Here is a 24,557-nt window from a genome sequence, read left to right as displayed (position 1 = left end):
TCCAGTATTTTGAACATAATATCTATAAAGAGTAGTAACAAAGCGCAATTTGATTTCATGCGGTACGTATTCACAAGAAACCTGGAAAAATTACACTACATCTGCCTTAAATAATGCTTGTATTTTCACTTCCCAATGACTGAAGCATCTGGTTGTCCAATGCTCCGATCTTGATTCACTGCGCAGTTGCAGTAGCGGTGACCAGCGGCAAACCGATATATTGATCACTCCACTGCTTGGCCCAAGCAATAGCATCGCTATAGGAGTTCAATTGAGGTCAACTCGGGAGCGGTGCCGCTCTGACGTATGAGAACATGATATGATTTTTGGCAATGCTGAGCGGCAACATTGGCTTTCATTTGTCATGCCGCTGCCTCTGAGCGACGTGCCGTCCTGCTTGCAGAAAAGTGCAAGCGGCATGATGAAGCATCTTGCCGCTCATGGGCAAGCGACAGAAAGTATGAAACCAGCACAAGTCGCTAGCAAACCCTACCGTCAAATAGCAACCCGTTGACTTGAAGGCAACTTTGTCGCTACGTTGCTAGCGACAACTGGACTACCAGCGTTTGATTAATAACTGTTTTTAAAAATCGCACGCTGCGACTGCTAGTATCTTTTTTTAAAGGCACTTGTAACCTGATAACCTCCTGATGGTACACAGTTTATATTCATTGATTTATCTTTTTCAGTTGTACAATGTGAACCGCTGGATATTCCAAGTAACGGCGCTATGGTTTGTGATATAACCGCCAATGTAAAGTTCTGTTATATCAACTGTCGAGATGATTTTGATATCCCAAGAAGTGTGAGTCGTGATGACGATTTCCAACAACCATACGTGTGCCGAGACGGAGATTGGGAGAATTCCGAGTACAAAGTACCCGATTGTGAAGGTAAGGTCACTGCTGCAATGTTTACCAGCGAAGTTCGGCACTTCGGCGAAGTGGCGTGCACCCCACCCACCCTTATCAAGCGGGGTTCTGATTGGCTGATTGATTTATGTCATTAAACACTGACGCACAGCACAAATTTACACTGTAATACAAACATTCCCTCGTACCGTTTTTCAAAGATTAAACAAACGAGTGAAACGACCAATCATGATTCGCGATATCATTGACCTAATGACGTCACCGAAACTGCGTCATTCACAACATTTTAGAATTCAATCTATTTTTAAACCTCGACCCTTGCTTCTGGCTGAGATTACCTACAACAATGCTCGAATCCTTTCCACGTAGCTGCGCCCAGTGGAAAGAATTGGTAAGAAATCACTGTAACATCTCCTCATTCATATCATTTTCTGAACCGTAGCATGACTCGGTTCTGTTTCGCGATAAAAATGCCGAACTTCTCTTATGGATATGGCCAATGATGTGCCAACTAATTATGATGAGGTAACTTTATATAGGCTATTTAGTGCATTTGTAGGTTTTAAAGGGATCTTTATACGACAAGTATTTACGTGTAAATTGTACTTAAATACTTCAAGAATATTTTGCAAAATGTATTTCGTCTTATTGATAATTATTTCTCTCATAAAGGCACTAGAAGACCATCGCATTTGCTCGGCTCTGTCGATCTTTATTACTATTCCGATGCCCCATGCAATGGCGAAAACATCATACAAGAAATAGAGGCCAACTTTGAAGCCCTCATTCTTGATTCAATTTATTCGACGGAATATTGTGAAGGAGGTTGTGGAGTGAAAAATGTTGAAGTGTTTTGTGGAAGCAGAAGGCGACGAAATGCCGAAAGTAACATCAATTGGAGAATGCATGGTAAAACTACCATAAAAGATCAGAAGCGCCTAGATGCTCTACTTCGTCATACCATGCGTCAAAAGGGAAGCAAGACCAAGCAAGTGAAGAGAAATAGTCCATACGAATTTACGGTATCTTTTGACATCACAATGACATTTAACCCGGATCCAGACTCCGATTTGGTCGATGCATCATGGGACGCGGTTGATAATTTGTATTATATGATGGATGAGTTATACGTAATGGCGGAAAATGATCAACTAGTACCTGACGTTGATGGTATGGATATAGATACCCGACTACAGGATGGTTACCCTATAAATTATTGGGATGAAGAAGTGTCTCCAGAGTGTGATCCTGGATACGTAGAAGCCACTGGGTCTTTACTCTGCAGTAAGTATCTCAATATTTGTCACTCGATTTTGTTACCTAATTATAACAGAAAGAGCACAAAATCACTGTCCTTAACTTGATTTATTTTCCTTATTTCTTAAAGTCGCATTGGGTAGGGCCTGTGTTTATGTTGCACTCTATAAAGCGGATTTGTCTTGTATTGTCGTGACTTCAGCATACAGACCAATACTAGATCGCTATCAACCATCCGTACATGACCCATGAAATGGCTTAGGCTATTCGCCGAGCGGTTGATGAGCCAACCCCCATGAAATGTTCGCGTCGTTGGACAGATGTTTCAAATGGATAAATCATCCAAATGTGCAGAAGAGTCTGGACAAATCCTGCCATGTAATCAAATGTGTAACCAACGCGATCTATTCCGTGTCCATGGCAACGGTTACGCTATTTTACAATTTTTGTCATTTTTACCCAAAAATGTCACATAACTAGCAATTTATTTCAAAATATATGGAGTAGAAACATCATATCTGGTGTGAAGAATACATTATACATCTGTCCTACAGAACCGTTAATTAGAGCACTTTTTGGCTGCATGGCCTCCATACAGGATGCTCTCTACATCCAGTCAGTATAATACAAAATGAGGGTTTATAGCTATTTTGGATTCACCAGTATGAGCAAACCACGACATGTAGTATGTAGTGCGTAAAGCATTCTTTGACATACCTTGTAAGTAAAATTAGTTACGTGAGAATAGCTCCTGCATCGCCTATCATGTCCGAACTATAAGAATGAGTTCTGTCCTCATTGTTTAGCATTTTATTACAAAAGTTACCAGTATAATTCTTGTAAGTAAATATGTATGTAGTTGTCTGATCATATGTATTGCTCGTATAAATAGTGTTATAAAATTTCCTACTTCAAAATGTACATTTTTGTTCTTAATTTATTGTACGTTGTATGTAGCTGCCTGTTTTCTAGGAACGTACAATGTAAATGGTGGATGTGAAGGATGCCCAATCGGGACATACCAAGACGAGAAAGCTCAAATAGAGTGCAAACTTTGCCCAGAAGGAATGTCAACTCTTCGCACTGGCTCTCAAAATATAACAGATTGCAAGAGTAAGGAGCTTGTACTATAGGTTTGATTACCCAGAGTTCCGACTCCTCACAAATAAAAGGGAGTTGAAGGGGTACTTCTTCGTTAATATATAATTACCTTATCCAACTCCTTATAAATTGCCTCAGTAATTGATACACCTCGACGCGTAACTAGAGACGCCCAATTATGTTCGATGGGACATTTACCGACAATTTAAGTTGTATGACTGGGATATATAAAACATAGTGTACATTTCTTTAATTTAAAACTGGATAAAGTAATACCACTGAATTAGATTCGTATAGATAAGCTTACCTTTTCTTTTTCCTTGTTTTGAACTCATTAGCAATATGTCACCCCGGGCAGTATTCTACAACAGGCTTAGCACCATGCACCGATTGCTCCGTAGGATCTTACCAACCTCTCACAAGAAGCACTGAGTGTATTCTATGTCCAGATGGTCAGAGCACTGTTCAAAGTGGATGTCAGTCACAAGATAATTGCGAAGGTAGTTATATTGCTTTTGTGATTCGATGCTCGTATGTTAATACAAAGATACTGTAATTCGGCAAGAGAAACGAATATTAAAGATGACAAATGCCATCGTTGATGAAAAAACATTAATACCACATACCAGAATAATTCAATCCCATAATTTCGTCAGGTGTTCCTGCGTTTCGGCAAACCACATTGCCGAAGGTCAGGTTTTCCTGCGGTGTTCCTGCGGGTGTTCAGGCGTTCCTGCGTTTCGGCAATCCACATTTATTTAACAGATTAAGGGTTATCTAACCCATAGGCCAGACCATTATGCCTTCGTCAAGTGGAAATCGCGCGAAGGGGTGCATACTCCTATGGCACATAATACATCAGGGATTACACATCCACCTACACACCTACCACATCATTGTTATTCGCTTCGAATAGTTCCCATTTCACCTTTCCACATAATTAATGACAGATGTGTGTTTACCTGGGGAGATTTCATCAACTGGTATCGTTCCGTGCACTGCTTGCTCACGTGGTTCTTACCAGCCTGACCAGATGGCGACGGAATGCTTATCCTGCCCAATAGGACAAAATACCGCTCAGGAGGGCTCACAATTTCAATCGGACTGTAAAGGTTCGTATTTGTATTTATCAAAAGATCAATTTCGGGAACTATTGCTTTTCCTTAGGGGAAATCATACCGTAGCGTAACTGACTGAGGCTTGAATATGTGATATGTTTTAGCTGACAAGAATTTTGGTAAAACAAATTGACAATTAATTATTGACCTTTTCGGTAAATCCCATAATTCTTTGCGGTTAGACCCGAGATGTCGTCATTTGACGTCACGTCGATGTGCACATCGGTCAGCAAACATCGTTACTGCGTATTTGAGAGAGTGAAGCTCGCAGTACTTTAATGACGACATCTCAAGTGTAACCGCAAAGGATTATGGGATTTACCGAAAAAGTCAGGCGAATGTCACTTTCTGGAAAGTTGAACTAAAGAATGTTATCTGATATAACTGATTCCCCATCTGGGTCACATATTAGCTACCCCTGGCTGTTTGAAAAAATAGTAAACTGGTTATCTCAGGAATATAATGACTTTCTTGAATTAAAGTTTTAACTTCAACACTACCAAGTTAAAACTTTAATTCATTTTATCTACCACTACGTATGAATATCCACTCGTATAATGACTTTTTTGGGTACCAGAGGAAAGAGGAATTCAATTGACCTTTTCTCCGTAAATCTCACAATGCGGACGTCGTTAGCGAACACCGCTACTACTGCGCTGATCACAGCCGGCAAACGGCGCAGTTACGATATGCGCCTCTACACGTATGTAGGGGCCCAATCGCAAAGATGTATGTGGAATTTACTGAAGAGATAAATTGGTTAGAACTTAAAAGGACCAGTAACATAATGAAACTTTTCATATATTTTTTTATTGAAATCAGAGCAATGTTTACCGGGATCCTGGTCTAGCACTGGTCTAACTCCTTGCATGGAATGTGAAGTCAACTCATACCAAACTGAATCAGGTCAAACTGAATGTACATCATGTCCAGATAATACGGGCACCATTGAGACTGGTGCAAACAGTCCAAGCCAATGTGTGGGTAAGTGCCATCATGCAAATCCTGGCGATACACAATGCACCAGTTTTAGTATTTGCTCCAACTCGGAACCAGGGAAGCCCCCTTTCCTTGACAAAATAGTGACCCATTTTATAGTATTAACCCTAACACCCAACCCTGGTTTTTGCTATCGGAAGTTAAAGACGAAACGAAAAAGGAGAGAAGATGAAGAAAGAAGTCACTTGGCACCCCCGGGATTCGAACCTTAGACCCCTCGCATGCCAAGCACACGATCACGGACCGGTAGCTACATGGGTTACGCTGCCCCGGGCAGCGATTCCGTGAGCATTTAGCACTTAGGGTGATTGCGTCATCGCAGACCCTGGGATTCACGCATGCGCAGTGGTTTTCATCGTTGTATTTTGTGGTATCTATGGGTGTTAGGGTTAATAACTACCGCAGCATCTATAGTATCAATATATTTATTATGTAGATCTTTGGTTACAGCCCTTAATGATATCTAAAACCAATATTGTGACTCGTTTTATTCTTGGTTAAACTCAGTTACCCATTGCAGTGCTTTACCAGTGGATGCATTTACCAATGAGGTTTCTGTACGGTGTACCGATTCAAATAGTGTTGGGAGTAATTGCACATTTTTATGTCAAGAAGGCTATGAAATGACGGGTATCAGTGAACATGGCGAAACATTGGTGTGTCTAGGGGACGGAACGTGGAATATGAATATTACATCCTTCGAACCAATATGTGAAGGTAAGTATTTATTTCACGTGGATCATTTCCCAGAATGGGGTGGGTTTTTTGGCTACTTTTTGGCTTCGGAAACAGTGAAATAAATGAGCTTTAGCTGCAGTGTGGAGTATGAGATATGATCACGACCTTTTTTTTTTTTTTTAAATTTCAAATTATATAAAATATTAGAAGAACTTGGTTGCAGCAGGATACGTGTATATATTTTGTCTTTACTCTTTACTAAGTTCTACCCAACATATTATGAGCATAAAATGTCGGATCGAGCTTTATCCGGCATGGAGGTTTCAAGCCTTTGATTCTGGACAGAAAACTTACACGGGAAAATTGCAATTATGTTCGAAATCATAGTAGGCTTATAATTATGTGAAATATTCAAGATCAAATAAAGATGAAAGACGGGATGATGAACAACACTGTTACAGGGTTTAGTTAGAGAAGCAAAACATTGACTCGGTTTTATCATAGCGAAAGGTTAGGGATTACACTTTTAACTTGGTTGAAACAGTAATTTCCTTCAATTTTAAAGAGCAATCCCGGTGAAAATCGTAGATTTTTTCCAATTTTTTCCCAATTTTCCGAGCGCGCTCATATTATGACGTCATGATGATGATAGCGATATTATCTGGGGAATATGTTTATATTTATTTTGGTATCACTCACTGGAGGAGAGAGGGGCCATAGTTATACATTGATACAAATATTACTGAGGGGGTTGCAACAACCCAGCAAACACAAAAACGTTTTAAAAACGTTTCAAACAAGTTTTATTTTGGGTTTGGTTTAGGTAAAAACGTTTTAATAACATTAAATTGTCGGGTTATATAAAGATCATGAAAACGTTTTAAAACGTTTTGTATGAAAACACACTACAACAATATTCTAAAAAAAATTTCAAAATGTTATTGTAAACTATTTTTTGCAAACATTTTTTGCCAAATATTTTTCCAACACTTAAATAACATTATGTTAAAATATTTGCAATAGGTTATCAAATACTGTTTTTTAATGCTATGAAAACGTTTTATACCCTTTATATAACCCGACTTTTAAACGTTTCTGACATCTTTTTATAACCTTTTGCGAATGATGTCGAAAACGTTTTGTGTTTGCTGGGAACCTCCTTCGTTGCTCGTGTCACAAAAATGGCAGGACGAGGAATCGAGGATTAATACTAAACCTACTAAAATAAACTACAAGGAATCTACACCAGTTTTATTATTCAAAAATCTATGAATCTTTTAAAGTTTATTGTACTTGTAACAAAACGTTTTGTATTATTCCAAGTCAAATCTTGCGAGACAGCCATTCCACCATTACCACCTCATGCCCGCGTGGATACAAGATACCCGTGTTCTAACCAGTATGGGAGTAGCTGTAAGATAGTATGCGAAGACAGGACTGTACTACGAGGAAGTAGTCAAGCCACATGTGATTATGACTCTGTGACAGAGCAAACATATTGGTCATGGGACCAAGAACCTTACTGTCTAGGAAAGGGTAAGCTTTACGATGATCCTCTTATTCTCGATTAAAGTAATCAAAGTCCTATATGGAAGATGCGGATGGAATTGGAAGGGGATTGGTCATGAGGTTTGTTTGAAATTGTACACTGATGCAAAATCACCCTGAACGTGCATGTGGTTATTCGCCCCTAACAGCCTAACAGGGAAGAACATTGTGGATCACACGACTTTACTAAAATAGCTTTTAGACTTTAATTTACAAACAAATAACATTTATCACTGTATATATCCATTTTGTTGTTGTTGATAAAAGCTTAAAATGGTTTTTTTTAATGTTTTTGTTATCAGATCAAACCTGCCCATCGCTACCTAGACCCCAAAATGGTTTTTGGGCTTGCAATCAACGCGGATCTGTTTGCAATTTACGATGTCTTGACGGAAAAGATGTCAGAAAGAGTGAGGAAACTCAATACATCTGTTCGAATGGAGTGTGGGCGCCTTCTTTGCCATCAGTAATTGCATGCAAACGTAAGGATATGCACATTCAATTTGCATAATTTAAAGACAGCGTACGGTATACGCTAATTGTAATGAAAATTAGTTTGGAAAAAGTTTTTGAACAGAAAGAACTAAAAAAAAGCAATCATTAAGTGTATTTCCATTGCTAACAATGTCGTTGCGGTTTTCTTGTACTGCGGAACCCGAGTTAACTACAAACCAACCCATTATTATACTGACTGGTATAGGACGATGTTATCGAATTGCTTACAGTAGTGCATAGACGACGAAGACCATTCCAAGAGCGTTTTTCACGCTGGCACAAGCAGCGATCCAGATCTATCGGCTACGTATTATAACCATTAGTCAAGAAAACATATTCAAATATAGTCCCTATAGTGGGTTCACTCTCGAATATCAACGGATTTAGAATAAAAACATTGCTTCGTACCAAACTTTATACCAAAATTGAGTAATTTCGTGTTAAACCAATGGCGACATCAAAAAATGCAATGCCCCCCGACAGTGCACATATTAGTACACGTTTTAGTATTGGCCACTAATCACACTCGACGAATTTCGGAAGGTCATTTACGGATTCTCTCGGGACGGTTATAGTGATATAGTTTTCAGCTGTATGTAGAAAATAATCACGATATGTTATGTGTTGACTTTTTCTTTAGATTGGAGATTGGAGTAGTGTTTCATCAGGGATACTAACACATCAATAATTCTGTTATTAGCAAATATTAAAAGTCGTCCTTTTTCTCACTGCTATTTATTAGAAACAACGCCGGGAAAGGACATCAAACAGACCAATGATGCTCAATTTGACAGCGCTGATAACTGCACTGACGTGGAGCTCCTACAACGTATTCGAGAGGGAGTTGTTACGTATTTGAATTCGACATTTTTTGGCGAAACATGTCAAGATAAATGTGTCGTTCAGGATGTTGAAGTTTCCTGCGAGGAGAATACGGAATCTGACCGTCGCCGCCGTCGTCGTCGCAAGCGCCAGGAACCAAATGTGTTCAAAATGGAGGTCTATTTTACTCTCAAGAAAAAAGTGAATGAAACAGCCACCAACGACGATATCGCCGACGACGTGGAAGCAATATCCTTTATAACACAGAAGATATCCAGGGAAATACAAGATGGCACCTTCAATGCCTACGTCGGAGGAATGTCCATCGCGTCCATACCTGTGAATGGTAGCCCATTAGAGAGTAGCGAGATAGTACAGACGTGTCCTGGAGGGTATTCAAAAGCTGCGTCTACGTTGACATGTAGTAAGCCTTCTTTTTGCGATGTTCCTACAATAGCCTGGGTATATTTTTGGAAATAAATTCTTATTTAAAGGCTGCCAACCAACTTATTGTCTGCCAAGCTGTATTTGAGCCCAATCACATTAAAATGAGAACCCAAAGATCCTTCTTAGATCTTCTTACAAAATGTAACGTTTTGCGACTCTGCTGTGCTGGTGACAAACTAAATGTTGCCGTATATGGTTTATTTTGCAGTTGCTTGTGATGTGAATACCTATGAAACTAATGGCGAATGTCACTCCTGTCCTTCCAACCAGTACCAACCACAGGAGGGCCAGACGTCATGCATAGTGCCACAAAATTAGGCTTAAATGGTAGGCAATAAAAAAATTCCCACGAATGATTACTAAACACCTCAAATAAAGTCCGCATTTATATAACCCGTCATAATATTATATACATTTAAACCTGATCTTGTTTATGACAATTTGATTGATAAGGTCGTGTACAGAATCTTGCTAGCTCTAATTTGAACCAAATTTTTGCACCATATTTCATCAGTTTAGCTTCTATATATATGGCAATATTTTAACCATTTGTACCATTAACTTATTCTGTCGCAAAAAGGTGATGGGTTCACTTTACTTCAAGAACTTTTTTCCAACCCCCATTCCCCCATGTCAAAAAGAAATCTTCGCCACTGCTAGCCAAATTAAAACCATAATACCCGAGCTCTAGAACTGTTTCAACTGAGTTTTAACAAGTTGCTTTCTACCATCCAAGACACCATGGTACATAAAATTAAAATAAATGCTTTAAAAGATTCGTTGAAGCATGTTTTCAGATTTTATTTAAACAGTAAAGATCATAAAAATGACTCTGACATCTACAGAGGTCAGTCACCAGGCTATTGTCAGAAGCCTTAGTCGGATGTTCCTCGGCCCATTATGCGTTTCAAAACTATTACACAGGTCGGAACAAAATGGCCATGCGTGGCCGTTGAAGAACAAATGGATTCGGCCTACCATCATGGCGAAAACATAGTGTTGCCCAATTTTAGGGGATGTGTCCCCGTCCCCGCTTCCGCCATTTATGGAAGCTTATGGAACTAAATGCTCCACGACCAGATCGTATGTTCAGAGTCGGAAAAAAAATTCTGCTTTGGAATTTGTTTTTACCATGTTTTCCTCTTATATAATTAAAATGTTTCTTTTCCTTTCTCTTTCTTCTTTACAGGAAACACAACAAAGTTAATAAGAGGAACATCGGTTTAATATTAATTATGAAATTAATGAAAAAAAAATAGAAACCTTGTTCTGCGGGCCCGACCCACCTGAAGTTTGTAAAAATTGTTAAAATATTTTCAACGTTTCTGCACAAAAGAATACCGACATAAAGTAAATTCGTGGTAAATTATTGGTAAAAACTCGATATGAGTAAATCCCAGTAAACACAATATGTTTTTAACGTTATAAATATATTACAAATGCGTTTTAATTTTGGTCAAAACGTTTTAATAGTATTTAAATGTCGGGTTATGTAAAGATCATGAAAAAAAATTTAAAACGTATTATATGAAAAAACGTTACAACAACATCAATTTGACAAATGTTGTCTAAATGTTATTGTAAAATATTTTGGCAAACATTTGTGCAAAATATTTTGTCAACTCTTAAAAACATTATGTTATGTTAGAATGTTTTGTCTCAAGTTTTCTAAAATATTTTAATACATTTTATATAACCCGACACTTCAAGTTATTCTGAAAAAGGTTTCGTGTTTGATGTGGTGTCCAGTGGCGGCGCTACGGGGGAGGGGCATGGGGTCAAATCCCCAGACAGAAGCTCTTCCCCAATTGCCCCCCTGAAAAATTGAAAAAGAGGGGTGAAAAGCCAATTTTTAGCCCAAATTAGGTGAAAATGCCCCCCAGTCGGAGGCCCTGCCCTCCCCCCCCCTCCCGAAAAAAAATTCTGGCGCCGCCATTGGTGGTGTCCCGTAGGAAGGTTTCTTGTCTGTATACACAGAGTTCGCAATGCTGCATAGACCTAGCGCTACTTACCAGAAAAATATACCGATGTTTAGAAGAATATAATATAATTATATTAATTAAATTACACCCAAAAATATTGCCTATGTTGGTCACTTGCAGTGTCTATTGCATTCATATTCATTTATTATAAATCCAGAGTAATTCTACTTACATTGCGCTTTTTCTGATATCATACCGAACTTGTGATTTGCTCAGAAACGCTCATGTGAAGTCAATGGAGCGACGTCAAGTGTGTAAGCTTGATAAACGGGTTTCTGACCAGCTTCCCTGTTTTGTTTATAAGACAAAAGTGTAATTCATTAAGCAAACTTAATTTTATTATCTATTCCAGCTCCAGTGACCCCACATTAATTTCGCTGGATCATAATTGTAATAGGTATTAGCATTTTACTTCATTAACGTGGTTGTAGTGCTAGTTTTCATGCCCCTCCAGTGAGCATCTTACACAGACAATTCGCATGAAGTGTCACTGGAACAGATAATATTCACATATCATAAAGACAATAAGGTACGTTTAAGTAATACGTTGTGCTAATTGTTTGCTGCTTAGAGCGTAGTCAGGGTGCGTAAATAATAAGCTGTTAAAATCAGCCCGTAAAAGTAAATTTGTAGGGATTAGGTTCTCTCACTTTTTGCATGTAAGCAATATTTTTACGAAAACGTTTAGCAATTCGGCCCACCAACCCGCAAAATATCATGGCTTCGCATCTGAGTACTAACATGCTTATTTTTTAGATGTTTTGTTTAGGATGCGTAACTCTATTTCTTACTGTAAAGGTTTTTCCGAACATTGCTTTCAGCTGCAATTTTGGTTGAGATGTTAAAGAAATAATAATGTAGGCCTAATAAACAGTGGGTAATTTGTTAATAAAAATAAATAATTCGTTGTGTATCAGCACAAGAAAGTTGTATTTATCGAGTTTTTCTTGCCTCATCTAGTTATAAATGGTAACGAAACCATTAAGGGGTGGGGTATGAACGTTTGGACAGTATTTATTGTAGGGCATTAGAGCGCATCAGACATATCGAATTGCATTCTGAATACGAAGAATGTCCTTCTGATATCAAATAATTTTGATATTTTGAAATTCGCAATGTAATACACATTTTATGGCAAATGATTAAAAATTGATATTTTTGATATTTAACAGTACTCGAAGTAAATTTTATAAATCTGATGATTTATACTTAAAGTGTATGTAGATGGGATGAAAAGCCGACGATCAATTGAACATTTTGACCTTTCGTATTGAAGATATGGATTTTTTTTAAAAAAAAAAAAAAAAAAAATAGGTCTTTTGGGAAAAAAATCCATATCTTCAATATGAAAGGTCAAAATTTTCAATTGATCGTCGGCTTTTCCTCCCAGCTACATACACTTTAAGAATATACCATTAGATTTATCAAATGTATTTCGAGGACTGTTATATATCAAAATTTGAAAATATCAAATTTTAATAATTTGACATAAAATTTGTATTATATCGTGAATTTCAAAAAATGAAAATTATTTGATATCAGAAAGACATGCTTCGTATTCAGGATGCAATTCGATACGTCTGAGGTGCTCTCATGTTCCATAAAAAATACTGTCGAAACGCCATAAACGCTCATTCTAGATCCCTTAAGTAAATAATAATGTAGGCCTAATAAACAGTGGGTAATTTGTTAATAAAAAAATAAATAATTCGTTTGTGTATCAGCACAAGTAAGTTGCATTTATCGAGTTTTTCTTGCCTCATCTAGTTATAAATGGTAACCATGGTAACGAAACCATTAAAGATTCATCAGGAATACCATATTCAGATTTCAAAGTTTTTCATAGTATAATTCTAAGAAAAAAAAACTCACGTTTTCCATACAGTTTCGGCAATCCAGTCTGTTGCCTTTCTCAATAGTGTCTGCAAATGGATCCTTTGTTGGATGGTATGACGTCATCAGAAGATGATGACGCCCTCAGGATCAATTGGTCGTAGACGTGAGTCACGTGACTTAGTTGATAACGAAACCAGATCATCCGTCCCAGCCGTAAACACATAACACAAAAATGTTTTGAAAACGATATAAACTTGTTTGGTGTTGGTCAAAACGTTTTAATAACATTTAAAGGTCATGAAAATGTTTTGGAAACGTTTTGTATGAAATAAACTACAACAACATTTTGAAAATGTCAAAACAATTTAATAACATTTAAATGTTGGGTTATATGAAGCTCATGAAAACGTTTTTGAAATGTTTTGTATGAAAAACGTACTACAACAACATTTTAAAAATGTCAAAATACTATTGCAAAATATTTTTTGGCAAACAGTTTTGCAAAAGATTTTTTCAATACTTAAATGGCATTAAGTTGGAATGTTTTGCAGCAAGTTTTCAAAAATGCTTGTAATGTTAAAGGATGTCTCCGGCAATCACAACATTATGCCATATATGATAGAAAATTAATTATCAAGCACTAATCACGTGGTTTTATTTGAAACAAACTCATATTGACCATAAAAACGAAGGCTTGCAACAATTGAGCACAAGTAATCATGACGTCATTGCTATAGACAATTTCGACGCGGGAATTTTGCATATCGCGTGTTGAGAGCCGGCTGTTTTTATTCGTTTTTATGGTCAATATGAGTTTGTTTCATATAAAAGCACATGATCCACAACTTTCACAACTCATTTCTGGTATAATATATTGTTACAAGTCGTTAATGACTTAAGGCAAAAACACCTTTTTCCCAAATTCACTTCAGAATGCACAACAAAACACACTGTTAAATTAAGTTAACAATATCTGAGTCTTTAAATCAAAAGAAAAGTATGGTTTAACAATACTTTAGTGAGTCAACATAAACACATACACCAATCATACATTATACACTCTTTAGCAAAGTTACTTATCCTGCATCCTTCCTCTTGTTGATTGTAAAGTTCAATTTCTCAATGTTCTTGATATATATCCTGATTCACTTGTCCTGCGAAGTCCACTGAAAACTTTTATATCCTTTGGATAGATTCCTTGCACTGTTGAATATCTTCAAAATGGTGTTATTTTCACCTTTCACAAAATTTCCAATGGAAAACAGGCCTGCATTGCATTGCAGCTCAAGTCCCCCTATTTCCACTTACATTGCCAGATATGTTGTTTTATAAACAAAACTTCAGCAAGTCAAAAGAAAAATATATTACTTTCTTAGAAGAGGTACGCACTTATTCTAGATCTTCTCCGATATCACTGGCTAAATAGTAGGCCTAGTGCATTGACTACATAAAATATTTCTGGTTCACAATTTTTTGTATCTCCCTTTTGATTTGCAAACACTCTGCGCCCTCCGGACCCACTAAGGGGCCAGATAATTATTCCATTTATTTTCATAGCCCCACACACACGAGTGTTCATAAATACTTTGGTAAGGGGGTAGGCAAAATGGAGGGGGTCAAAAAAGTTTTAGGTCTCCAAAAAGGGAGGGGGTCAAAAAGTTTTTGCTTCTTATAGAGAGGGGTTTAAAAAAAATTTGACAAGAAAATACCAAAAGAAGATGATCATACAAATTTGTTTGCGCGTTACGCGTGTAGGGCCTAATTATAACTACATTTTTGCGCGCTACTCGCGCTTATTATCACATTAAAGCCTATTTGGAAACTCGAAGACTTTACATGAATTGTACAGTCTCTTTAAGAAAATGGTATATGAATGTATGCCACCAATGATACCGGCAATTGTTTTTGTGTTTGCCCCTGAAATTGATATTTTTGTTTTTATAATCTTGAGTATGCGTCAAGATGTTGCTCTCAGTTTCGTTTCCCTTTTATTCATTTAATTATTGGTTATATGAATGAAATATATGTATTTTCAACAAAAAAATGCAAGTCACAACATGTGAAAAACACCTTAAACTGGCATGTTTTTAGGAAATAGGCCTATATAAATAAATGAATAAATAAATGTATAAATAAGGCCCTTCACAATTGATTCTTAGTTTCCTGTTTCATGGTTGAAATTAGGAACATGCATTTAATTATTTTACAACTTTGTTTGATTTTATACAAACGTAATGGTACAGTTATGTTCTTTGTTTATTCATCATTAGGCCAAAAAAAAAAAGTTGTTTGCTTGCCCTCGTCCGACCGACCGTCTCGGCAGTCCCGACCGTAGAACTTTTTTTTTGAAAAAAAGTTTTTTTTTTTTGCGATTTTCCAAAAATGGCATGTATTTTTCGTCTGAAAAACCGATGATTTAAAAGAAACGTTGTAAAATACCATATCCTGCATGTTTACGTGTCCGGCTGTACCTGACTGTCAGGTTCCGCAATTTTGTATACCACCTCAGCGTCTAAGCTCTAATACAATTTGCTATCCACCTGCACATTTCGGACGGCGCATCTAGGGATGAGTTTATTTACAGGCAAAATATAACCGTGCATATCGTGCAAGAATGGATACAATATAGCAGATGTTAAAATATTGTAAAAGTAGATAAAATTTGAAAACAGTTGTACCAGATATTCATTTCTTGTTTATAAATATTTAGATTCATGATATTTGTTCGTATCGACTAGGAAGTAACATTGCACTATTTTTTTCAACATGTTTGTTGAGGCTACTTTTATTAAGAGCACAAATCGCTCGGTATAAATATGATTTCACTTAAAAACATGGCGGGACAAAACACGAGTAGCGCTAGCTGTACAGGTGAAGCAAGGGACCGAACACGCTGATTAATATGATAGTTTTGAAAAGCAGAAAACACTACATGTAGGAGAATTGTACACTTCATTAAACGTAGGCCTACATGTAGAAGAGCTACAATTGTTTCAGGTGCAAGTGGCGAGCACATATGCTGGACCATGGCGTGATGTTGCTGCTACGGAAATGCTTGAACCATTAATTGCATTCGCCGATTCGGTATTCGCCATGTCTGTTTCTGGGAAACGGAAAAAAAAAAAAAAAAACTTTTCCCGACCGACCGACCCAATTTTTAAAATCCATTCGAGGGCAAGCAAACAATTTTTTTTTTTTGGCCTTATAGTTGATTTAATCAAAATCAGAAAGTAGCAAATGGAAGTCATTAAAAGTTACTTTAAAAGAGAAAATCCAAAATATAAATAAAATAATTAAATATTTTGCAATTCTCTACTTTGGATGCGGGCGGGAAACAGGAAACTAAGAATCAATTGTAAAGGGCCTATCATGTACAATTGTTGACTGAGTTTGTTGGAATAAGTTGTTTTTTAACCTCTTGGGTCAAAAAAGTTTTTATGTCTAAAGAGGGGGTCAAAAAGTTTTGACTCCAAAATTTCAAGTGTCCAGCCCCCCCCAAGTATTTCTGAACACTCCCTTAATGCTTGAAATTGACCTTGGCTTAATATATAAAAGATATAAATAGTTATATGCCGAAGCTTCCACATGACTGACTTGACATGCCAGATATTAGAGAGAATGCGATTTCCAAACGTAGACATCGGACGTACGTCGCGTTGATCTATTCAAAACCACTCTCCTGTATCGAAGCGAGGTCACGTATTTAGCTATTTTTGAAGATATTCCACGTGCGAAATCGACGTAGATACATCGTTGAAAATGCACAAAATTTGTCCATTTCACAATATGTTAAAGACAGTCAAAGATAATGAACATACGAAGGAAAGTCTAATTATTATTATGATCCTTTTTGTTTGTATTAAATAATTATAATAAAGGTACATCGATGTGTTAAAAATGGACTAAATTTAAACGCAATATTCATACGCAGAGATTGTCCATTGAAATGTGTGTGATACTTTGCGTATAAAAAATTAGCTTGCGATTTGACATTTTGGACTCAACGTAGCATTAAAACGTACGTTCCACCATGGTTCCACGTGGAAATAGGCTGATTTTACCTCGAGTCTAGGTAAAGGAAACGTAGAGAACGAGTGTTTCTCTACGAATGTTATAGTCAAAATATCATGTGTTTTTTGTACAGCTGAGGGGTGGTGCAATAACTTTGTGTATCCCCGAGGTGGTGAAGTATTATATAGGGGGTGGGTGGGGGGGCAAAGATTGGTTGGCGGTCAACAGGGGGGGCAAGCATTTTTTGCAGGTCGAAAGTTGGGTGGGGAGGGCAAGGAAATTTTTGCTCAGATATTTTAGGAACACGTTCAAATATGCACAATTCCTGATCGGTTATTTATTTATTTATTTATTTATTTATTTATTTATTTATTTATTTATTTATTTATTTATTTATTTATTTATTTATTTACACACAAATTCAAAGTATAGACCTCTGTATAATTTATAAACAATATACATACACATAAAAAGTACTATACTACAAGGGATTTTCAACATATAAGAATCCAAACAATCAAGTACCAACATGCACAGTTTTGTCCTTATATCACTTTTGGGTTTATAACAAAATGTTTTCAAGGCTCTATCGTGATTGGCAGCTGCATAAGACATCTCTTTGATAGCTGATAATGCCCATCTATTCACCAAGTGGCTATTAACTGATGAGTACTGTCATTATGCTAATATGAAATCATTGTTTATCAACAAAGGCGAGGGACTCGTCAGCCGATATGCTCAAACAAACCGCTACACTGTTCAATGGCTTTCTTGTACTATATGAAATATGGTGGGCGATTTGAAATGCACGTGCCCTGAGCAAACTACGATGCGTACGCACACTGCAGGGCAAAGAACAATGGAAATTGTCAGAATTCGCGCGCATACTGCCGGGCAATGACGTCACATGTCAAGTGGTCTATACCCGATCAATGTTGGAGTTGACTATAGCCTATATGTTTAAAATTCAATATGGCTACCGAACTGTCATGTGGTCCAGTGGATTAGTGCGCTGGACTTCTGTATTCTGTATGTAGCAGCGGCGTGGGTTCGAGGCCCACCTGTGCCGAACTGAAATTCCATTTTTTTAAAATTTAATATTAGGGAAATGAGACTGGGCGAATTTATGTATGACGTAGAGAGGATTAAGATCCCTTTATTGATCCCTGACCCCACCGACTACCCCGGGCTGATTTCATGCAAAACAAATCACCAGATGACTGACTATAGACGAATCCAAGTAGACAAGTCATGGTCAGGATTTGGTCGGACATCTTTGGGTAGCCGCTAGCACCAACCTGGTGCTTTGAGCGTCCAATTGTGCAAATAAAAGCCGCCTAACACCTAGAGAAGATGCAAGGACGAGGAGGGTTAATAGAATAATAGCTAATAATATATATAATCCGGAGGTAATCCCGTCGCATCTATTCATACATATAGCCCTTTTGTTCGCAAGTACATCAGTGCATAGATACCGCGTGTATTAATCCGATTATTATGTCACTTCAACAGCGAATAGACCATGCTGTGTGTTTTGTCGAAGGGAACTTGTGTTATTTCCTTGGGCTTGAGAAAGGGTTTTATAAGGGATTTATAACCACTTTAAATAACCAAACCAAAACTACCGGTATTGACTCTCGTCACGTATATTATCACAGCAATGTAAACACGGTGTTGCCAGCCTAAGATACATTATGACGCTAGCGCTAACATAGCTGAAATCGCATATCAACACATCTTCCCCCTTTTGACGGAAAAGATAAAGTTCAGCAAAACTTGATACTTTTGAAAGTTCACAATTGTTCAGAGTTATTTCAGTTCTGCTGTATCCTTGCATTTTAGCTGTTTTCCATAAAACGCTTTACAATTATGCATTTCAAATCCTGTGCAGTGTAAAATACATAGTTATGAATAAAGCTTCACTGCAGTGTTTACATCTATATTTTGAGTCATTTTGAGTCTTTGATTGTCTTTAACATGTGTGATGTTTAAACACTTTTAACATTTCAGAATTATAGAACACCTTCTGCTTTCAAATTAAGATGTTCAAAGTTCCAACAAACATAACTACATGTATGATGCAGTGAGATCTTAACTATGCAGATTTACAAATTAGTAAAATCTTTTGACAAAACATTGAAATTTGCTAGCATGAATTTGGACATGCTGATTTCCAAACATGTTCTAAGAAAAAGATATCCAAACATATCTGCTTAGTTACCAATCACTGTTTCATTTAACTATTCTAGAGTAACTTTTAAACTCAAACTTTTATGGTATGTAAAGTAAAGTTGCATAATATACCATACAAAACTGCTCAAACTTTTCATACATTCAAACTTCTTGTGATGCATGTACAATTGTCCAAATTTGTTTTACAACTTCTTTAACAAACATATTATTTATGCAATAGTTATCTTGCTACCACACAATAATGAATGTAACTTTAACAAATGTCTAAGCGGTATACTCCTCGCTGTAGTATTTTGGGTTTAACTTGACTTCGCGACTACTTCTACGAACTGGTGCTGTTCCTGGTGACTTGCTTGCAGCAGGCGACGACACAGAAGCTTGACTTGGCTGTTGATTTGTAGCTTGACTTGGTTGCTGGTTTGCAGCTGGTTCCTCATCTGACTCTTCAGGAAGTGTTGACTCTGTTGTTTTCATCAGATGACGCCGATTTCTTCTGTAAACTTCACCAGTTGTAGTCTTCACTTTGTAGGATCTATTTGGAAGGACTTCCAAGATTACACCTTTCTGTGACCAAAGTGGATTGTTAGTAGTAGGCTTGTCCATTTTCTGTACTCTTACAGTATCTCCCACTTTCAGTGGAGCTAAGAAAGCAGTTTTCTTATCATAGTTTGCTTTCTGTCTTCGTTTCAACTCATTTTTCATCTTCTTCGTTGAATTTGAAGACTTTGTTAGTGTGCCTAATAGGACTTTGGCTATTGGCAGGTTAGATCTAATGCGCCTATTGAACAAAAGTTCTGCTGGTGACTTTCCATGCTCTAGTGGTGTGCTTCTATAGATCTGTAATGCAAGGTAAATGTCTTCTTTACTTGCAGTCACCTTTCTGATCATGGACTTCATTTGTTTTACTGCATTCTCTGCCTGGCCATTTGATGCTGGGTAGTGTGGACTTGACGTTGTGTGCTTAAAGTCCCACACTTTCTTGAAATCTACAAATTCTTGGCTTGTAAATTGTGGTCCGTTGTCGCTAATCACTTCCATAGGTGTCCCATGTCTTGCAAAATTTGACTTCATGGCATTGATTACAGCTTTGCTGGTGGTGTTGCTTGTCAAGGTGCTGATTTCTATGTACTGTGAATAGTAGTCTACCATAGCAACATAATCTCTTCCATCTATTGTGAAAAGGTCCACCCCAACTTTCTCCCACGGTCGATCTGGTACCTTGTGTGGTTTCATTGGTTCAGCTTGCTGTTTTCTTTGGTTTCCAATGCATGCTGGGCAACTTTGTACCATAGCTTCAATGTCTGAGTTGATTCTGGGCCAATAAAGTACATCCCTTGCACGACGCTTGCACTTTTCAATTCCTAAGTGCCCTTTGTGGATCTGTTCCAACATGGCGTTGTGCATACTTGAGGGTACTACTATCCTATCACCCTTGAAGATGATGCCTTGGACTACTGATAACTCTTCTCTGTAGTTCCAGTACTCTCTGCATTCTGGTGGACATTGTCTTCTTTCGTCTGGCCAACCAGTCAGGATTACATTGGTTAGCTTTGTAAGAATAGGATCTTTCAGGGTTTCTTCCTTAATCTCCTCCATTCTTGTAGTAGCTACTGGCAATGTTGTCATGATAGCATTTACATATGCTTCTACCTCTTCTTCCAGCGATGGATCTTTCTTTGCGGACTCTGACTGATCAAATGCTCTTGATAACGCATCCGCGGTGAACAGTTCCTTTCCTGGTGTGTATATCAGGTTGAAGTCATACTTCTGGAGTCTTATGCGCATTCTCTGTAGGCGTAGCGGACTATCTGCTAGTGGCTTCTTGAAGATTGAGACTAGCGGTTTGTGATCAGTTTCTGCCACAAATGTCATACCATGTACAAACTGGTGAAATCTTTCACATGCATTTGTCAGCGCAAGACACTCTTTTTCTATTTGAGCGTAGCGAGTCTCGGCATCTGTCATCGCTTTCGATGCGTAGGCTACAGGACTCCAACCATCTGAATCTTGCTGAAGTAAGACTGCGCCCAAGCCGTTCTGTGAAGCATCAGCGGAGATCTTTGTTGGTTTCTTCGGATCGTAGAACTTCAAGACTGGACTTGTAGTCAGTGTTGTTCTCAGGTCGTTCCATGCCGACTCTTGCTCAGGACCCCATAACCACTCATTCTGATTCTCTTGCAGTGCTCTAAGTGGAGCTGCCTTGGCTGATACATCTGGTATGAATTTGGCTTGATAATTAATCATACCCAGAAATCTCTGAATATCGCCTTTGCACTCTGGACGTGGCATATCGTGGATTGCTTGAGTCTTCTTAGGATCAGGTTTAATTCCTTTGTCGCTAAGGACGTCTCCTAGGTATGTCAGCTCATTGACTCCGAACTGGCATTTGTCAAGATTTAACTTCAGGTTTACACTTCTGCATTTCTCCAACACTTTCCGTAGACGTTCATCATGCTCCTCTCTTGTAGCACCCCACACGATGAAATCATCCATCATGGTGTCAACTCCATCAAGGTCTTCAAACAGACAGTGGATCTTGCGATGGAATGCTTCAGGAGCCATTGAGATTCCAAACGGGAGCCTCAGAAACCTATATCTGGCAAACGGAGTGATGAATGTACACAACTTGGAGCTTTCTTCGTCCAACTTGATCTGCCAGAATCCTGAGTAGGCGTCTAATTTAGAGAAATATTTGGCATCTGCAAACTGTGCCATCATCTCTTCTCTTGATGGTAACTTGAAATCTTCTCTCTTGACTGCTTTGTTCAAGTCTCTGGGGTCAAGGCATATTCTTAGGTTGCCATCTTTCTTGACCACTGTTACCATTGCATGAACCCAATCAGTTGGTTCATCTATCTTGGCAATGACTTGCATTTGTTCCATTTTGTCGAGTTGTGCTTTCAACTTCTCTCTGACCGGAAATGGAACCTTCCGACAGGCATTCTTCACGGGGATCACTTCTTTGTCTGCGTTGATCTTGTGTTCACCCGGTAGACATCCGAGGCCTTCGAACACATCTCCAAATTCTTCTTGAAGGATCTTGTATCTTGTGACTGATGGTCCACCTAAAGCTTCTATGTTCCAGATAGCTTTGACCAACTCTAGCTTCTTACAGGCTTTCAATCCTAACACTGGTTGATACCTATTGTGTCTTCCACCCTCCTTTGAGATGTGGAATGGTAATAGTACTGTTCCTGATTTGTATGTTACTTGTGCCATGCAAACACCAATTATGGGTATGCGTGCTCCAGTAATCCCTTTAACCTTCACATCAGTCCTCTTCATTTCTGGTCTGGGTTTTAGTCTTTTATATTCACCTATTGGTAGAACATTGCATCCAGCCCCAGTATCCAGTTTGAACGGTACTGTGATATTGTTGATCTTCATTGGTAAAATCCACTCTTCTTCATCGCTGTCTTCTGTGACTAGCGCATCTACGAAGAACTCTTCAGGCTCATATGTGCTTTCAGCTGTGCCGATTTGGTCGACTTTCTTCGCTGAAGGGCAATGAGTCAGCCAGTGATTTTTCTGTCCACAGGATTTACAAGTTGTTCCCCATGCAGGACATGACCTTGGTTTATGCCTTCTGCCGCACTTCTTGCACTGGAATGTCTTGTCCGACATCTGTTTCTTCTTGTCTGAACCTCTGTCGGATCCATTCTTTGGCTTTGCACCGTGGTTATGACTTCTCTGTGTCTTCTTGATTGCGTGGAGATTTGTTTCAGCTTTTTGAGACATCGCTTTCATGCTTTCTTTGGCTGTTTCTTGGTTTTGACCAATCTGAATTGCTTTAGTTAGTGTCAGCTCATCTCCTTTGTCCAGGCATTTTCTCTGACCACCGTTTCCCTAGCACGTAATACTATGGCGTCCCGGATCATTCGGTCTTCTTCCTGGTACCCGCATGCTTTGACAAGAATTTTCAAGTCTGTTACGAAATTGTCAAATTTCTCTGTAGACTGTTGATATCTGTTATTGAATGTTACCGTTGCTCTGATTTCGTTTTTCTTTGGTGCAACATATGCTTCAAATTTACCAAACACTCCATCAAGCGTGGCATCCTCAGCAGGTTGGGCTGCAATGTTATTTGCTTCATCCGCTGGAACTGCTGGCTTCCATTCAAATGTGCTGTAGACCTCTCTGCCTTTATCACCCATGTATGTCATCAAATAATTGACTTGACGTAGCTCTGGTTTATCTGCCAGTGGGCCTTTGAATGTGAAAAGACAGTGCTGCTTGAATCTCTTAAATTCTTTTGGGAGGTCTGGACTGTCCCAGTTCATTACTGGTGCGTGAAACGAGTTCATTTTGATTTTTGTTTTCAATCGTGTCCGGTACTAGCTGGTATCTAAACAGCGCCCTCTGGATGAAATTGGGAATTTTGGCGTGAATTTGGTGCACTGTTCCGAGCGGCGAAAATTTTGACATAAAAGTTTTTAGTCTATTTTTAGCTACAGTGCTCACACTTTGCGTACGTTCTGTACTCTTCACCCGTCGATTTTTCAGAATTCTTCTGCATCCTTAGGTGGAGTCCACTTCTGGACATCATGTGTTATTTCCTTGGGCTTGAGAAAGGGTTTTATAAAGGGATTTATAACCACTTTAAATAACCAAACCAAAACTACCGGTATTGACTCTCGTCACGTATATTATCACAGCAATGTAAACACGGTGTTGCCAGCCTAAGATACATTATGACGCTAGCGCTAACATAGCTGAAATCGCATATCAACACAGAACTGTATTGTGTTATTCTTTTGTCTGCCTGTGTTTTCGCGGAAGGTGTAAAACGGGTGATGGAATGCAGTTTAAAATTTCCGCCAAGGCCGAATCATTTCACATTTTGAGTGCATTGTAGCCGACGGCTACCCAACTAAAGGCTGCTAGTCAGGTGTAGGAATGCGTGAATTTAGATTCGTCTATAGGACATAGCGCCACAACACGAGCTTTGGTAAAGTATGTGGCTTCACTGCAATACATAGCTACGTAAAACGTACGTGTTAACGTACGTAAAAACGTACGTCCTACGTCTACGTTTGGAAAATCGCAATCTCTCTAGTATGTACACATGCACGTTTGTATCCAGTCTTTGTTATTGCATGAGCAAGGATATTCCCCGTGTATAGTAATGATATTTGTATTAGCATAAATAAAACAGTTCCATGAGAATTGAATTATAAAACAAAGACAAATCTGAAAAC

At 38.2% G+C, this 24,557-nt stretch overlaps 1 protein-coding gene across 2 annotated transcripts in view; it reads left to right on the top strand.

Annotated features, from left to right (window-relative positions):
- LOC140150765 (uncharacterized) overlaps window positions 1–9,664 on the top strand; it is a 34,196-nt gene extending 24,532 nt beyond the window's left edge. For both annotated transcript variants that reach the window (XM_072172868.1, XM_072172867.1), the window contains exons 13-23: window positions 690–893; window positions 1,545–2,156; window positions 3,087–3,242; window positions 3,569–3,730; window positions 4,181–4,342; window positions 5,171–5,332; window positions 5,855–6,064; window positions 7,349–7,561; window positions 7,876–8,055; window positions 8,811–9,314; window positions 9,546–9,664. In XM_072172868.1, coding sequence (XP_072028969.1) covers window positions 690–893; window positions 1,545–2,156; window positions 3,087–3,242; window positions 3,569–3,730; window positions 4,181–4,342; window positions 5,171–5,332; window positions 5,855–6,064; window positions 7,349–7,561; window positions 7,876–8,055; window positions 8,811–9,314; window positions 9,546–9,655 — 2,675 coding nt within the window. In that variant the 3' untranslated portion in view covers window positions 9,656–9,664. The remainder of the gene's footprint in view (window positions 1–689; window positions 894–1,544; window positions 2,157–3,086; window positions 3,243–3,568; window positions 3,731–4,180; window positions 4,343–5,170; window positions 5,333–5,854; window positions 6,065–7,348; window positions 7,562–7,875; window positions 8,056–8,810; window positions 9,315–9,545) is intronic.
- The last annotated feature ends 14,893 nt before the right edge of the window (window positions 9,665–24,557 follow it).

The sequence above is a fragment of the Amphiura filiformis genome, chromosome 4, assembly GCF_039555335.1.
Source record: "Amphiura filiformis chromosome 4, Afil_fr2py, whole genome shotgun sequence".
In the NCBI taxonomy this organism is placed as follows: Eukaryota; Metazoa; Echinodermata; class Ophiuroidea; order Amphilepidida; family Amphiuridae; genus Amphiura; species Amphiura filiformis.
Note: the sequence above shows the minus strand (reverse complement) of the source record. Positions and strands in the feature narration are given on the sequence as shown.